Here is a 19,039-nt window from a genome sequence, read left to right as displayed (position 1 = left end):
AACTTTTTAAAAGGCCTCTGGCTTCCCCCAGAACAAATGTTTCAGGAGGTCTAGGAAGACATTTCACTTCTTCTTATGATCTAGTCACAGAATTTTCAATACATCATTTCTGTCATATTCTATTAGTCAAAAAGTTACCAAGGCCAGTCCAGATTTAAGGAATAGGAAATTAAACTTCACCTCTTAATAGAATCAGTTAAAAAAATACATATGGGCATCCTTAATCTACCGCAGTGAACAAGAGGCTGTATCCTAAGCCTAATAGACACTTTGAGTCACAGTATATGCAAGTAGTGGCCCCATAAAGCAGAGCAGCTAATGTCGTATGAAACAGATCATGAAATATTCACTATAATATAGTGTCATTTTTAGCCGTAATAACCTGTAGTATGTTTCACAGTTGTCTCTTGGAACAAATTTTAAATAATTCATAGTGCATTTTTCAGTCAGTTTGATGGACAGAGACAGGATAAATAATGGGAAAGAATAATACTAGAAGGACAGAAGTTAAGAGAATCTGAAGATATTAAATTTAGCTCATATGAAGCAGTAAAGCTCCATTCCAATTATTAGGAGGTATTATACTTTGGAGAGATTTGGGATCAAAATACAGGGATAAAACTGATGTCACAGAAGGAAAATTAGGGCAGCTACAAATGAGTTATTTACCAATGGCAAGGGAAGGACAGAAAGAGAAGCCGTAGAACAGAGCAGGTGGTCTCTTCTCGTTTAGTCTTCGACACTCAGTGTCAACCTTCCTCCTTCCCTCATGGTGGGCTTCCCTGGTAGCTCAGATGATAAAGAATCTGCCTGCAATGTGGGAGACCCAAGTTCAGACCCTGGGTCGGGAAGATTCCTTGGAGAAGGGAATGGCTACCCACTCCAGGATTCTTGCCTGTAGAATTCCATGGACAGAGGAGCCTGCGGGCTACAGTCCGTGGGGTCACAAAGAGTCAGACATGACTGAGCGACTCACACTTTCACACTTCCCGCGTGACGCCAAAGACCCAGTGTGATCAATTGCTGGGGTTTAAGAGGCACACGAGTGAACCGGCTTCATTCCAGACCCATTTGTAAAGTTCTGTGCAGAAACCAATGAAACACAGAATGGTCTATCACATTCCTAACACTTTGAGACCTTGTGACAATTTCAGATCAATAATAATATTATGCCTACCTGTGCTCTGTAATTTCAGGGAAGAAATAGAAATCCTCCAAAGGAGTGTCTGAGCACTCTTCCCACATAGCCAGAATGAGACTAGACTTGTGTGTAAACACTGACTATTCTTCAATGTAAAAATCAGTAGCAAAATGAAACGCAGTTCATCCTGGAAACCTTTATATGATAGTATAACAAAATAGTGTTAACTTCAGAGATAAATATGACAGTTGTAGAAAGGGAACAGACACATTGAAATATTAGTAAAATATTGCTCCCTGTAAATTATGCACTTAGGTTAGGAAGACAAACTTGGTTAATTCTTCTTCAATTAAAATCATATCACTAAAAACTACACATGGCTAAAAGAAAACATGTCAGTTGTGGGTCACACACAGAAAATTCTCTCAATGCTGGATTAAAAGTCCCAGACAGGTTGAATGACAGCGTGAGCAAATCTAATGGGTCATATGTTATCAGAAAGTTGACCCTGGCATTTCAGAGGAAGATGCAGCATTTCATGTCTGGATGTGACAGATAAAGGACAACCATAACAGCATGAGCTCTCAAAATCATTCCAGGGTTTATTTGAGAATTAATTTCTAATAACAGTTTTGTGGTTGTTACCATGTAATGAAATAATATTATTTCGGTACTTTTGCCAAACTGTGCTTCAGTTAGTACAAGTGAATTAAATTAGCTGCAAGTTTAAGTAGAACAGGGACTGGTTCCATAGGGACAGTAGTAGAATGGAAACAATGCTCAACCGAGAGTCAGTGCCCAAGAACCTACTGCAGCCTCCACACTTAACCCGTGACCAAGTCACCTACACTCTTCAGCCCCATCTTCTCAAATGCTATAGGGCTTAGTTGAACCATATGATTTGTTATTCTTCTTTACACATTAAAATCAATTATCCCCGAAATTGCGTTTTTGTCCTGTTATCTATTTTAACACATCATACTGCATTATAGCTAGTTGCCTGCCTCATAAACTGCATTGTGAGTTTCTTAAAGTCATCATTTATCTTTTATCTTATAGAATGTGCATATCAGATATGACAGATTTTATCTCTTGTACCAACTCTAGTCAACTGAAGCACTGTGTTGAGTCCATCAGTTGGGTCCAAGTTCAGCCATATTTTCTATGAGCAAAGGACAAAAGCATAACATCAAAGGTGCCAAGTATTTTCAATGTCCTGTTTAAACAAAATAGTCTAACAAATAATCGATACATGAATGAATTAACAAATGTATAACTGTGCATATGTTATGAGCCCTCACAAAATGTGTAGCTATTGTAAAATGTTATTATTCTAGAACTTTCCTCATGGTCATGCCAGGTGGCTCATTGTAAAGAATCCAGTTGCTAATACAGAAGATGCAAGTGATGAGAGTTTGATCCCTGGGTTGGGAAGATCCCCTTGAGGAGGAAATGGCAACCCACTCCACTCCAGTAGTCTTGCCTGAAAAATCCCATGGGCTGAAGGACCTGGTGGGGTACACAGTCCACAGGGTCACAAAGGATCAGACGTAACTAAGTTGACTGAGCACATATGCATGTATGCCATTATTAACTATTTACAAAGCTCAAGCTAATTCATAAGGAAACAAAATTCTTTCTGACTAGTTGTATCATCTTGATGTAACATCAGTGAGAGGTAATTTAAAAGTGAAAGATAGAAAGTTTATTCCATTCTTTAACAATGGTGTAAATCACTCTTTTAGGGGAAAACATGTATTGCCTTCCATAATTGTTATTATCTTTCTACCTACCAGTGATGCTTCATTGAAGCAACCCATGGACCAGGTGTTATTCATATTACAAAATATTATTCCTGAAGTGATTGCATGAGAAAGTTGATCTGTCATACTAAGAAGGGTTTTCTCATAACATTAATGATGTGAATTTAAGTACCATTCTTGCCTAGAATTCTCTTCAAGAAAACTGATATGCCATGGCACTTAAAAACTGAACTGCAAAGTGAGGCTGAGAGTCCCTCTATGGTCTCTTCCAGCTCTATGACTGTAAAGTTTACACGGGGATCCCATCTCCATTCTCCAAAGCATGAAATGATGTCTCCTGGTTTCTCACCAGTATGCCAGATTGAAGTTGACACAAGTGTGTAAGTGAGCTTTGTGCCAACACTGGAGATGCAGGAAAAAAGTAAAAAGAATATTTAGATGGAATAATGCATGATATGCTAATGTCTGGATAGGCTCACAACAAATATTCAGTATAAAATATACAGTTGATCACTGTGTTGTTTTTTTTTTAACACAAGCCTTAAGAAGATGTATGTAATCTAACTGTTCTTATTCATTAACTGTAAAATTCACTGAAACAAAGATTCCAAGTCAGTAAAGAATAAAAAAGAAGGTACAGACATCAAGGTAGGAAAGGTGCTTTTTTTTAATTTACAAAAGATGTATTTTTCCTTGATATTTATTCCAAAGAGTATCATTGCCTAGAATGTGCATTCATGTTCTAGGAGGTCAGTGTGGACTTGAGGGTTCAGAAGGACCAGCTCCCTAGGTGTGCAATGTCTGTGGTCACCCAGAGCCCCACACTGAGAAAGACCTTGTGCTTGGTGTAAGGCCTGACTGTCAGCATTTTGAAATTATGGATAATTTTTGGACAAAGAGATTCATATTTTCAATTTACACTAAGACCCATGAATGATATAGCCAGTCATCATAGTCAGTCAAGCCTTTATGAAAGAGATAAGATTTGAACAAGGCTTTAACTTGTGAGACAGAATTTGGAGACTTTGGCAGGTCACCAGGGAGACACTTCAGGAAAGGTGCAGAGAGTACATTTTCCACTAGAGTGAGAGACAAGATAGGTCGTGTCAAGCCTCAAATGCTGAGTAAGAAGTTGGGCTAACTTGTAGGCAATAGGCGAAGGTAGTCAGGGAAGATGTTTGAGATCATAAGTAAAATCAATTTTTAAAAAGGATTAACCTAGCAATGGCATGTCATATGAGGGAATGTGGGACAAAGAGAAGACATAAAGAGCCGGTTTGAAATCTACTATAAACCTAAGGGTCAGTGCTCACGGAAGGAGAAAATGTTTCTCTCTGGACCTAGTCTGAGTACTGTGCTATCAGATAACACATTGGCTCCTTTACATCTCTTCCAAGCCTAGATGCAGATGTAAGGGAAGCTACTCCACATTCTCTACCTGCAATTTTTTCCATCAAAGGTGTATTAAAGCAAGCATTCCTTAAGGGCAAAATATATATCTGTATACCCAAAGCTTAGCATAGGACACAGAAATAAATATCTGTTGAATAAAGTATCAATAATTACATAAACAATAAAAGAACTATGAGTCAAATATTCTCTGTAATCATGTAAGACAAACTTTGCAACAGATAGGATGGAGTTGAGAGTAAATCAAGGAAGCATATGACTGATAAATTGTATATGATGTATTTCATATCTCATTTAGTTTAGAAGCATTAGATAAATATAGAAATGACACTATGCACTTAGATCCTTTATTAGTCTGTTGAAGTTACAATAACAGAACACCATAGTCTGGGTGGCTTATACACAACAGAAATTTATTTCTAATAGTTTTGGAGACTGAGAAGTCCAAGATCAAGACACTGGCAGATTTGGTGTTTGGTTAGGGCCGGATTCTGGATTGACAGATGGCCATCTTTTTACTGTGTCCTTACACAGCAGAAAAAGTGAGAGCACTCTCTGTGGTCTCTTTTATAAAGGCACTAATACCACTCATGAGGGCTTTACCCACACTCATACTCTAATTACCTCCAAACATCCAACCTCAAATACTATCACATTAGGGATTAGGTTTTAGAATACGAATTTTTGAAGGACACAAATGGAGTCCTTTTGCCTTGGTCATTTATGTTAATCTTAGGTAAAGGAATACCCTTTTCCCTCACCACTAGGGGAAAGAGAGTCAATGTACATATGACCAGATAAGAGACATCTTTCAAGAATCAGGATGCAAATATGCTATCTAAGTCTGGCATCCACTGTCAAGTTAAATATCACACCCCTTAGTCTTGTATGCCTCTTTGGGAATGGAGTAACACTGATGCAATATACATGATATTTTCTCATCCACCTAGTATTCGTAATATAATCAATATTGTCATCTATAAAATAAATTCATTTTTCTAAAATTTAATTGTGTAATTATGTCCTGTATTTTCTTGCTTTGAGCTGATCATAATTCCCATTCTTCATTTTAACTAAGGTAGTAGACTGATCCCATAAATTTGTGACATTTTGTTTATAATACCAAATGAGGCAATTTGGATACCTACCATCCTGAGTTCATCAATGAGTCATCAACTCATTTTTTTCCTCTTTAATCTATGTCACCAAGAAAAACTTTGTGTATTTTTGTTAATACTTAACATTTTTAGAATATATGCTGCAAGTAAATACTAAGATCCTAGAAATGGCACGGTAGAGCCATTTTTGCCTACTTTTAATCTTCAATGCATTTTTTTCTTGGGCCACACCTCCCAATTTGCAGGATCTTAGTTCCCCAACCAGGGATCAAACCCATGCCCTCCTGTATGGAGTCCTAACCACTGGACTGCTAGGGAAGTCCCTTCAAGGCATTGTTGGATGCATTTCATATTTTATCATAATGGACATAAACATTTTCATCAAAGAATATTTTGTCTAGTATTTTCTTCACTGGAAACAACTAAAATTTCTATTTCAGATAGATAACATGTCCAATTAATTAAGCATGTGAGTTAACACAGCAACTTTCTTAAAAAATATATTAAACTCATGTCACCATGAATGTAAATCCCATTATATAAAGGTCTCAAACACTTGTAAAAAGAATACTAATGTGTATGTATATTATCTCCTTATTGTGATAAGGTTTTTTAGCAGGTTATCCTCTTGGGAAAAAAGAAATATTGTTACCAGGAAAATATTTTAGCTATCCAAGATTTTATGTCAATAGCATTAATCATATCTAATAATCCATATCTCCTAGCTGATACCCAGTTTTCTGTGTTAGATGATCTTTTTTAAAATTACATCTCATAGAATTTATATGCCATTCTCCTTTGTTTTATAGAGAGGAATGTTCCTGAGTCTGTTTGGTGGGGGCTGGGGATGCTAGAAGTGCCCTATGCGAGCCCATTGAGAAATTTATATAAACCCTAAATGAGACCACAAAAACGGCCGATACCTAGCAGGTTTCTGGCTAAGCCATTCAGCATGAATTCACTTTTTTGTGAGAACACTCAGGTTATCTTGTTGTTCAGACAATTAATCCCCCAAACCTTTTCAGGGTGCTTACTATATGTACTGCATTCTTCTAAATTCTGAAAAAATGCTTTTTGAGTACCTTACACTTTTGAAGCATTTCCTAAGAGCTCATGTGTGAACATTGTTTCATTCAATTCCCCTCAAACATCGTGAGAGACAGTGCAGCTATTATTATTCCAATAAAGTGCCTTTCCAAGAGTCTCAGGGCTAGGAAGATGCTGAACTAAAGTTAGAATTCAGGCCTTCTTATTCTGAGTACAGTGGTTTTCTATAAGAGAGAAAGCTGTGGGATAACATATATCTAAAATAAGCCAGGAACTTACCAGAAAACTTACTACACCTATGGAGAATGTTGATATCCAGTTCATCGAAAGAGTGAATACCAGTTAAAGAAATATTCCCCTTGGCTAAGAATGCATTATAGTGTCCTTTAACAGATAACATTTATCAAACATTTACTGCGTGCCAAACACACTACTATGAGCTTAACTTGCATTATCACACTGAAGCTGTGAGAGAAGCTCTGAGCAATAGAGCAATTTTTCCATGTTCAAAACTTACTAAGTGGCAGAGCAGGGGTTCATGCAATTCTGTGTCATCCCAAAACCTCTGTATATGCTTTCAGTACCTTTTCCTGCTGTCTTCTTCCATAGTCTCTTCCTATTTTCCTTCTAATTTCTGTAAGAGGAAAAAAAAAGAGGAAGAGGAGGGGGTATTGTCAGATACAGAGAAGGCAGGAAGCAAGCCATTCATGTAGTCGCTAGCTCACCCGATGACCATCGCCTGCCCTAGTGCCCAGCTCAGCTCTGGGAGTGCCCAGAGGACCTCGGGGGTGACTCCCAAGAATGTCAAGTGGTAGTTCAGAGACAGGAACAGAGTGCTAATGAAGCAAGACTAAACAGTGGCAGAACTCATGAAGAAAGGCTTAGACAAGGAGGAGGCATTTGAGCTGTGTCTAACAGTATCTTTGCAGGCAAGGAAGGGAGAACAAACCTCTGTAACAGAACAGGCCGAATTGTGAGAGGTATTCCTGGATAGGAAGAAATGTAAGGTTAATGCCATAGAAGGACAGAATTCAGCACAGGAAGTAGAATCATGCTCTGAGGAGCTTTCTGTTGAAACGAGGAGATTAGACTTTTCCTCAAGGCAGCAAGAATCAACAGACACTCAGAACAGCAAAGCTGACCGTGCTCCCATTTTAGGAAGTCTTAATCAGCAGTCTTATGATGGGTGAGCAGGACACTTAGTCCAAGTGAATGCCAATAAAGAGCTGGACTTGAGTGGAAAGATGACATTTCCTGTACTATTTCCGAATCATAAATAAAAGTTACAGCGATCTAGCAACGGCTCTAATGAACTTATGTGACCAAGAGATGTAAATGACTTAGAAGTGTTGCCGCTCCCACCGAGGGTGAACAGAGCCTCTTTCTTAAAGATCCCTCCCTTACTCATCCATTCAACAGATGGTTATTGAGGCATGCCCTGTGCTGGGTGCACAATGCCTGGAGAGGGGCGTTACCGCACTGGTTGTGGGGAAAGGTCTTTTGAAGCCCCACGTAACGAGATCTGTTCATAAAGCAAAAGAAAGCAGCAAAGAAAGAGGCAGGGTATAAAGCAAGTGTCAAAGAAAACAAGATAAGACAGAGTAACTCCTAAGAGAGAAAAGTGAAAATGAGCTTTAAGCTTAAGAAAGCAAACATCTGCTCTAAGTAACCATTTCATTAAAAGTGCACTAAATTGTGGAAGTTCTCTCCCAGGAACTGCATACTGTGGTTTGAAATTAAGTATAATGGGCTCCCACGTGAATTCTTCTCATTACTTCTCATGAAAATCAGTAAATCTCCTGAAAGGGTAATTTAGGTTTAGTGTTCACCATTCATTTTACTTTTAATCTTCTCTGTTTAGAATTGTAAAAATATAATGCAGAAATAATCCAAGAGGAGGAACAGGCCCCGTGAGTTGAAATGAGACAATTTCAACTCCTCACATAGTCGTGGCATTAATACATAAGTAATAGGCTGTAGACTTTTTCTTCTTGATAGATGGTGATGGAGCTTCAGACAGTTTCTAGAGTACTGCATGCTGTTAATTGCAGGGACCAAGTAAAGGACAGGATAAGAAAGATAATCTGTACTTCACTCTCCTGGATTCTTTGGGCTTCTTTGTGATTTTCAGTGTAGTCTCTTCTTGATCCCGTTAAACTTTTCTTTCACTATAATTTAACAAAAGGACAAATGTTTCAAGATTTTTGTCCAGGACAAAAAGAAATCAATTATTTGGAAAGAAAAATATCTGGAAAATTTAACTTAATCACAGAAATGTGACTTTATGGAATAATTCTGTCAAAAATATGAGCCTGAACAATGACTTATGATCATTACTTTTTCTACTGTTAAACTACCACCAATCAGTTTGTGAAATTGAAAAACAAGCAAGTAAAAAAAAAAAACTCCAAGTGTTACTTCTGAGAAGAATAGTCCTCTTCAGTTCTGGACCTCTCCTTGGCTTTTCCATTAAACATAGTCTCTATTCTGGGTCCGTGGTATGCACATTTATTCTTGACTAATTTAACTGAGTACCCTATTAGGATGGCATCTTAAAAATCCATGGGGAAAAGGATATTTCATACCTAAAATGGATCCATGCTATATAAAGTGGTAAAAATATTTAAACTCTTTTATACAGAATTATAGGGCTTTCCAGGTGGCGATTGTGGTAAAGAACCTACCTGCAATACGGATAGATGGAAGAGACACAGGTTCGATCTCTGGGTTGGGAAGATCCCCTGGAGGGGTTGCATAGCAACCCATCCAGTATTCTTGCCTGAAGAATCCCACGGCCAGAGGAGCCTGGTGGGCAACGGTCCCTAGAGTCACAAAGAGTCAGATACAACTGAAGCGACTTAGCATGCACAAACAGTATTATATTATGCAGATATGAAACTAAGCTATGGCTTATGATGTTTACAGTTTGTTTCCCCAGGAGAAATCAAAGCTTTTACTAAGTGTAAATTTCCTTTTCAGATTTGAAAGAAGTGAGCACTTGGTCTGGTACACATGAGAAAATGAAATTTGAGAAACAATTTTATCTAAGGAAAAGAATAGTGGAGGACATTCACTGGACAAATATCATATTCCTTGAAATAATTATTGTGACATTTTAATGCATTCTCACCAAGAAGCATTCCCTTGTAAATGACTGAACTCTGGTTCATGTATTAACTCTGGACCATGTATTAACAATTATTTCATGAGAGAAAACTTCAATACACTTAGAAGCTCCTATCATAAGACTAATGGGAAGGGAAAAAAACCCAAAAAACAGAAATGAAATACTGGAAAGAAATGTCCTAAAACATAATATACAGTTAATTGGTTGATTTAAAGAAATACACATCATTTGAGAGGTTAAAAACTTCCAATAACTTCTCACCCTGTTATGAATGCTAAGACAAAAATAATCCAACAGATTTTCAGAAATTCCTCTCACTATGAATTTTATATAGTCCATTAGTTTATTTCAAAATGAAGGTAAACAACTAAATTCTTAAATACTCATCAGGACACTGCCTTCTAAGGACAAATACATCATTTTTCTTAAGATAATTCACCCATTCCATCAACAAATTAAAGCTCTCTAGTCAGGGGTGCTTTTGCATTCCCTGTTTTGCATTAGTCATTCTTTCAAGTGTCCATGAAAGAGGAGTGTTGAGTTTTACGAAGATGTCATTTCAAGCTGCATGCATGTACTCTCATTCCAGGGAACTGTTTTTAATTGCAACATGGAAATTGAAAAGCATACTGGAGTTTTGCTATGTCATTCTCTGAAAAGAATACCTCCTGAATTGTAAATACCAGATCTTCATGAAAACAGGAAATCTATCTTTCCTGTTAAAGTAAATGAAAGACAAGATTAAGTAATGAAAGATTATACCAGACATCCTAAAGTGTAGGATAATCACTGATCCCATGAACTAGTACAACTAAAAATAATCTTCTTGGTACTTATTGATCTCCTTGATACAACTGTTCTTCAACTATGTTCTAATCATTATGCTCCCAACAAGGATTGGGTGTTTTGTGTCTTCATGTTTTTCAATTGCTTTGATTAACAGAGATTCAGGCTGACCCTACTCCTGATGGTGGTGGTTGTGGAAGGAATAAATAAATCTCTGTTGAGTGAAAACATATGGCTTTGGGACCAGCACTCTTGCACCTAGGCACCACTTCATTCTGTTGCCTACAAAAGAAGCCATTCAATAAAGCCATGCAAGATAATCTTTTAACTACTGTCACCTCGTAATTCCACGAGTTGTTATTCCTTTCAATACTGCTTTCTTGCCACAAAAATAAGCCTGTCTCTGAATAGCAAAGCAATAATTTTTGTGCACTACTTTTCCTAAACTTTTAAAGATATGAATTTGTCTGTAAATATTTCTTAAATATTGTAGCTGCTAAATCATTATATGCAATATTAAATGTTCGAATGTGGTATTAGCAATTGTTGAAAACATAGCTTCCATGTGTTCCTTAAAGTGGGGCATGTTTGACTTCTGAAATGTCGTCAAATAAATTGTAAGGCCAAAAATGGGCCCTTTGACTGAATATGCAAAGTTCCCCTTAAACCACCTTGAACTAGGCAGATTTGCAACATTTTAAACTGGCACTTCATCCCTCTTTCAGCAAGCATCCTCTGCAGATTTAATGATCAGGAACATCCTTCTGATGCATGCTGGGAGATATGGCTGCAGGGTACAGACCACAGCAGACAGTGTGTCAGATGAGGCAGAACTTCTTGTTAGGGGTGAGTATGCTAATAGTGCAGTCTGAAGACATGATCACCATAAATTATCATACAAAGGAATTGAAATGCATGGACTTTGAGCACATCAGTACTGTGCATTTTACTTTCGATTTTACAATATATGTCATTCTTGCTTAACCTTTTGCCTTTGAAACGATTATATGGTAACTTGCTCCTTAGAAACAGACAAAACCTACAGATCCAACTTCAGGTTCCCAAACACCTTTAGTACTAGGTGGTTACTAGGTGTTTACCCAACTTAATGCCAAAATGAAATTTTCAACAGTTGAGTCACGAAGACATTTGAACACTAGAAAAACAAAAATTTTTGTGTGTATGTATGTGGTTTTCCAAATGTAAAGCTAGTGGAACCCCTAGGCATTTTTTTCCCTCCACTAACTTCTAAATTCTGCTTCCTGAAACAAAAACTGCGTGCCTAATATAGTGGCATTTGCAATTGTTAAGTGACAAGGATTGTTTAAAAGTCTGAAAATGTCAACATACAGTCTCTCTGTGCAGAAATGACAGTTAAGTGGCTTCCAACTATGAGCAAGGCTGCCAAATTCTACAACCCTATGAAGCTATATCTTATTTGAATTAAGTAAATGCCTACAGCACTAATTTCTTTTAGCACATTATTTGCCAGCTTGGAAAATGCCGCTCTAAGCATGCATTTTCTCTTTTTCTTTCTTCCTTTCTTTCTTCTTTTCTCTCTCGTTTCCTTTCCTTCTCTGCCTCCTTCATTCCTTTCTTTCTGCCCTCTTTCTCTTTTTTCCCCTTTTTTCTTTCTTTTCTTTTTTGTTTTTTTATGAAGATACAATATATCTGCATAAAAATAAAAAATCATATTTGTATAAGTATACAGCTCAAAGAAAAAACAATCGTAAACTAATCACACCAAGAAATTGCTATTTAAGACAAGAGCTAGAACATTACCAGAATCCCATCTCTTCCTTTTTGATCTCAAAAAAATCACATTTGACTGATGTGACTACTGCATGCTAAGACCCCTTGCATGATCTCTGCAAAGAAAAATTACACAATCAGTAACAAAAACTTATATCTTACATTAACTTGTTTTATTCACTTGGAGTGTTTTCCAATCATAATTTTCAATAATTCATTAACATTATAAAAGTCTTGAGCAGGGAATACAAGGCCTATGTAAGCCTCATCATCTGTTTTGGTTGTATGTGTCACCCAAGGTTTATTGACTTGGGGTAGTGCATCTACTATTGGTCCAAGTAAAACATTGTTTTGAAACAGATGTGTATCTGGGTGAGTGGCAGCATGCTCATTTTTTGCGTGTGTTTATTTCTATTCTGAAGGTTATTTGAACTCGTCTCCAAATTTATAACAAGAATGTGTATCTGTATTACTCAATTACAAAACATCAACTTTTTAAAGTGCTCATCCTCTCATGATATTTCATTTAGCTAAATTTTTTCCTTTATGCCTTTCAAGTTACAAGGCTTATGGAATGGCAAACCGCACACTGCAGTCAATTTTATAGAAAATTGCTTTCTTCTCTCACTACAGTCTGTTTTAGATTATGTGTATTTATTGTGTAGTACTTGCCTAGTAATTTAGAATGATGCTCCTAAAATTGGAGCTTTCTAAATGAATAACACAATTTAGAGGCTGATAACAAGAAGCCAGGTATTTTTACAGGGCTGTGAGGGGCATATTTAAGTGACAAAGTAACATTCTGCTTTGTAAGTAAAATTAAACTCAACAGTATTTAGAATATAATTCAGGCTCGGCTTTTTTTGTGTTCTGTTCTTTTAGCCTTTGGCTTTATGCCTAGGAGATGATAAAATGCAGAAATTTGGAATTACACTCAATAGCAATTTCAAACAGGTTGCTATTGTCTGAATATTCATGCAACATCCAGCTCAAGCTTTCATTTGAAGTGAGTTGTTTCAAGTCACCAATTTTCTATTATATTCTTGTATTATTTTTCTAAAACTAGTAAAAATAGCTTGCCTCTTCTGCCTGGTTGGTCTCAGACAGATTTAAAAGTTGAGGTAAAGGTTCTGTTTTTTTCTTGTTTCTTTCTGAAGCTTCCTGGTAATTGAAGGAACTCAGATGCTTGAATATTGCAACTTTTAATGTTGTAAAATGAAACTCAAAATAGTTTTACCCTGTCTTCTTTCTCCCACTCCTCCAACCATTGGGTTTGTAAACTTGGGGCATTCTAATAGTTCAGGCGACAGGACCAAAGCTGAGCTTTCTAGATGAAGGTTTTCTAATGATGGTTACGATTTTAGCAGCAGAATCCTTAAAGCACACTTACTCAAGAGTGTCATAAAATGAGAATGGTAAAGACAATCTCACCATACTTCGTACAGGATACCTTCATTGTATGGCTCCGAGAATGCGGAACAGTCTTAGCTAGCAAGGAATATGTTTTTATAACTCTGTAATTCTATTTCCGTGGAGACTTAGGGGACGAAAGTCTATATTCTCCTAGATAACCTAGGAGACTGTCTTCTTTCCCATTAGAGAAAGTCTATGAAATTCTTTTGCACATCTCATCAAATCCTGCAGTTGTTCACCTGGCCCCACATGCACACTAAATTGGGGCTCAGGTGTGTGGCCCTAAGACTTCATCATTGCTTGTTTAGAATCTGAGCGTCCCCGACTAGAACTGGTCCCTGCTTCTCTTCTTATGCACTGCTTGAAAGCTATCCTTCCCCCAAACGCTTCTTTCCACTGTTGCTTTATTTTGCTTGTGAATGTCAGTGCTATTATTCACCTCTATTCCACCATTATTATCATCCTCCAAAAATTGAATTTTCCCATAAATAATCATCTGAACCATAAAATTGCTTGCTCTCATATACTTAATATTCAGTGAACCAGCCTCATAACAGCACCATGCGTAATTTGGAGACCCATAATAGAAGTAATGAACTTAAAATAAGTTATTTTGCCAGAATATAAAAAGAAATTAAAGCCACACCTGGACATCTGTGCACAATTTAAGTCACTTATTCAAGTGTGATATAGCAATAAGAGAGAAAGTAAATCTAGACAATGCTACAGGGAACCTCTTTAAAGATGGATAAAACTGTATTATATTCTCCATGGTAAAGGAGACAGACCGTTAAGGGATAACCTCACTGAGGGGTATGCACAATTTGTAAAGAACTGATACTCCCAAGCATTATGAGAGGTAACCAAACACAACATAAAACACAACAGAGAAAAAAGTATTAGTTTTTTGTTATTTTATTTTATTTTACAAAACTGACTGTCGGAAATATGTTTCCCAAAGAGAATATAAGGGTAAGAAACTATCAAGCTTTAAAGAATAAAATGTGTTTAGCTAAACTAACTGGGAACCCGAGCCTGAGCTCTGTCTATTCTGCCCACAGGCAGAGAAAGCAATAAAAAATGCACTTCATCATGCAAATTTTTATTCAGATTGCTCTGTTTATTAATGCAAAACAGTAGATCAAGAAACTCTTGGCATAGTCAAAGAAGAATCCACAGTCTCTTGGTTCTTTCTGAATGCACAGCCTGTATACTTCCTTTTCCCCAAACTTGGATGACAAATTTTATTCCCTGAATTACAATTTACAAGATGAATATGACATGTATTAAACTGAATTTGAGAGGAGAGAATCTACTTCAGGACACAATTTGTTGAGAAAAATCTGACTGCTTTTAACTATTCTTCCTCCTTCCATCTATCACTTCTGATTCAACTTGGAGTTCAGAATGTCTTTCAGTCTTACTTCAAACATCTCATCAGTTCAATTCCATTTATTCTTTCCAAAATTTTTCCTTGAATATTTTACCTTCAGTCTCTGCTGATCAACCTTGTCACTTTTTATTTCAAAACAGAAGCTATTAAGAATTTGTTGTGCCAATTAAGTAAGTCACAGGCATTTGTGGATTGCTGTTTATTTATTCACTCACCCATTCATCTGGCACCTGCTCTGTAGCAAGCCCTGCTACAGAACAGAAACAGATGTAGATGCCAAGATCTCAGCCCTCTGTGTGAGAGCAAGTGTCTCTCTATCCACTTGTCCACTAGTGTGAGAACCACCTTTGGGAATGGGGTGAGAAACACCAAGGAAGAAAGTTCCGTAGATAACCTACATCTTTTAGGGGAAATAATGGAATGCTATGAAAATCCATAGGCATAGCTATAGGACTGACTTCATAAGTTGTGGGGCCTGGTGCAAAATGAAAATGCAGAGTCCCTCGTTCAAAAGTTTGACAAGAATCTTAAGACAGTGACAGCAGAACATTAATCCAAGTACAGGGACCTTCTAAGGCAGAGACCCTGTGTGACTGCACAAATAATACACCACGAAGTCAGCCAGGCACAGCATTAAATTATGTATGAAGCTACAGGAACAGAAGGACTTTAGCAAAGGGGAGGATCAGTTATAACAGCGTTGTTTTAATCTGTTTGCTCATCTATAAAAATAGCATATTAAAGCCTCCTCAGAGGTTTCATCAGCTTTTTACACAAAAGCTCATTTTTTATTATTCTACCTCAAGAGCCTTGTGTTTTGAAAGATTTTGTTCGTTATGTTGAAGTAATCGTTAATTCATATTTTTATTTAAATTTTCACTAAAATCTTTTATCATGAGGTAGCCAGTGTTACCAAACTAGATGATTTAACTTTAGCCAACAGAAAAAAAAAAAAAAAGGATTTACATTTTAGCTAATTGTGAAGTGCTACCTGTTTTGGTTTTTTTTCAAATAGTTGAAAATAATCTAAATATACCAGTTACCATCTGATGGAAACCAACTTGGAAATTTTGATTAAATACTCTCCAAATTCTCTCGAAGATATACTTTTCAATGATCCTCACCAGCAAGAGAGAAAAATTCTCAAGTTTTCTACCTTTTGTCCTTGGAGAGATACAAGTACACACTATCACTTTTCCAAATACAAAAGGAAACTCAAGCTCAGTGAAAACCTTGAACATATTTCTCATACATGTAGGTTTGAGAATTAACCAGTACTAATGTGCTCTATCTTTATATCACTCAAAACACTACCCTTTTGAAATGTGTAGATTCCAAATTGATATAAATGTATTTTACCATTTGACCACTACTAAAATTTCAAGCTTTAAAATGCACAAGTGTTTGGTACAACTATCCAGAGTTCGCACAGTTTTCCTTTTCCACCACTAATCTAATATGAAATGACAGGCTTGGAGTTTGCACAAGCCTTCATATGGTGGAGTAATGTCTTGGAATCAAAAGAGTCTCCAGGGAAAAAGAAAAGGAGCTATAAATCACAAAAAACAAAGCTGGGTTTGATGATGTGCTGGTATTTGAGGCTCAAAAGAACAATAACAAATGCTTTCAGTGTAATTTTAATGTTAATATTAATATTAAACAAATTTGCCAATAATTTATATTTTAGAGCAGAATAGAAATTATTCGGTTAATATATTTGTTTTTCCAATATTTAAAAAAGCTTTAAAACTGAGATATAAAATAAAATGTCCTCATCTAGAAGCAAATCTAATCTCATTCATTGCAAAGTCTTATTGGAATATCCTGTATAGCATTGTGGGTATTTTAGATCACTACTGTCACTAGTGTTGGATAAGGCTTTTTAAATAATGTATACAAATCACTTGCTTAAACATTTTCTACATTAACTAGTTTGACTCACACGTATACAATTTCTCTTAGACGCTGAATAGCAGTTTAGTTTTTTTCTCTTGTACTTTTCATGTGGTTGCTTGCTAATCTGTGGAATTCTAACAACTGACTAAAAAGTAACATTTTTGACTAGATTTTCTGTGCAACATTTAGTTTGGTTCACTGAATGATAGTTGACTGAAGTGACTTGATCAAATGACCAAATGCTTGCCACAGTTATACATAAAATGAACAAATGAATTGTCACTGTATATAGACAGCCAATTGATGGAGACTAAATTTCTTATATTTAGCCACTCAACAAATATTGAGTGACTGCTGGAAGCCAAGTTCTCTTTTAGGAACTGATATTTCCATCAACTGACTTAAACTTTCTGGGGAGCATTTTGCTATTTTGAAACAAGTACACTGACTTCACTCTTCCATTTTGAGAAAAATCTAATCAAATAGGTTTTATATCACACATATTTCTGAATCACAAATTGAAAGGTAATCACAATTCACCGTGTATTTTGCTCCACAAATCTTATATTTTTTTAATTCATCTGTCCTATTATAAAAATGGCATTTACTATTACTTCTTACTTATGTAAACTTGTTGAAGCAAGTTCTTGATATGTGGGGATATGTTTTAAATGCTGATTTTATTTATTGTTATTGAGTACCTACTATATGCCGAGACAGTTCTAGTGTGCAAGAAGGATCAGTAGTGAGACGGGATGGGGTATAAGTGCCTTCTGATGTCGTGGGAAAGAACTTACCTTTTATGCCACAGATTATAGGTAGCCATTAAAGGACCAAAACTGGAAAGGCATATAATTAGATATGCACTTCAAGAGGATCATTCTGACAAATGCAGGGGATGTTTTAGGGGAGCATGAGACCAAATGGGAGACCGTGGCAATAATCCTGATAAGAAATAAGAAGGGTCTGATAAAAGACAATGGTAATTGAGATGGAAAGAAACACACATACTAAACAGCTAGGAAGGAGACAAGATCTACAGAAGTTTGTGGCTCACCTTATGGAAAAATGAGAAGAGGAGGCCAGGATAAATTCCAGTGGTAATGCTTAACTGGGTGGTCAATGGGAGGGAAGACATACAGTCTGCTTAGACCAAGGCAGTTCCAGGTTAAACTCGGAGAGCCAGCCTAATTATTAATGAAGTCCTTTCTCTCAAAATTGTCCAGGTTTAGATGATAAATTAAGTGGCCATCCTAATGAAGAATGATCACGCTTTTCAATTAATCTGGAAGATAAGGAGACAGGTGAATTGGGAGGTGAAGGAAGAGCAGTTAAGATGAGGCTCTCCAGAGAGAAATACCCAGTAAGTAAATAGATTTGTGACTACGGAGATCAGGAGAGAATAGGGTTGAGCTGAGTTGTAAATTTCACAATGATGAGATGGAAATGAAATTGCAAAGACAGCATGTCAAGAATGAGAAGGGGAAGAAGCTCAAGATATACGCTTCAGAAACACTGACGTTGAGGAAGAGGAGGAAGCTACAAGAAGATTGGGAAGTAGCTGCCAGACAGAGCAACTAAGTGGAAGATCAAGGGAACCAAACCTTAGGGACAGGAAAAGGGAATTTCAGGAAGGAGAAAATAGGCTTCAACGTCAAATGCAAGTAAATCAAGAACAAATAGATACCACTGGTTTGAGCAGTTTTAAATAACTGATGACCTCGGCAAGGGCAAATTCAGTGTGATAATGAAATCAGAGTAGGTGGAGAGAGGTCAGTGATAATCTATGAAAAGCTGTGCAGTATCTTAAGGAAAACAAATGGTTTGAAGTCAGACAGGATGTTTCACGTCCCCACAAGCTCTTACTAGGTGTGTGATTTTGAGCGGGTTGCTCAACTTTAGCTCTTGCTCACTCTTCTCTCATTCATTCAGTAGCTATTCATCAAACATTTATAGGGCACATAATATGTGGCAGAGGACTTCCCAGGTGGCACAAGTGGTAAAGAACCCACCTGCCAGTGCAGGAGACAAGGAAGACCAGGCTTCGATCCCTGGGTCAGGCAGATCCCCTGGAGGTGGGGCGTGACCACCCACTCCAGTATTCTCTGGAAGAATCCCATGGACAGAGGTGCGACAGTCCACAGGGTCACAAAGAACTGGACACGACCGAAGCGACTTCACACGCATGCACAA

At 37.0% G+C, this 19,039-nt stretch overlaps 1 protein-coding gene across 1 annotated transcript in view; it reads left to right on the top strand.

Moving 5' to 3' along the window:
• CNTN5 (contactin 5) overlaps window positions 1-19,039 on the top strand; it is a 1,514,795-nt gene that overhangs the window by 1,366,602 nt on the left and 129,154 nt on the right. The window contains exon 17 of the mRNA XM_081545335.1: window positions 11,118-11,238. Coding sequence (XP_081401461.1) covers window positions 11,118-11,238 — 121 coding nt within the window. The remainder of the gene's footprint in view (window positions 1-11,117; window positions 11,239-19,039) is intronic.

The sequence above is a fragment of the Giraffa tippelskirchi genome, chromosome 11 (assembly GCF_054371585.1).
Source record: "Giraffa tippelskirchi isolate mGirTip1 chromosome 11, T2T-mGirTip1v1.2.pri, whole genome shotgun sequence".
Taxonomy (NCBI): Eukaryota; Metazoa; Chordata; class Mammalia; order Artiodactyla; family Giraffidae; genus Giraffa; species Giraffa tippelskirchi.
This window is presented reverse-complemented; position numbering and strand designations above follow the sequence as displayed.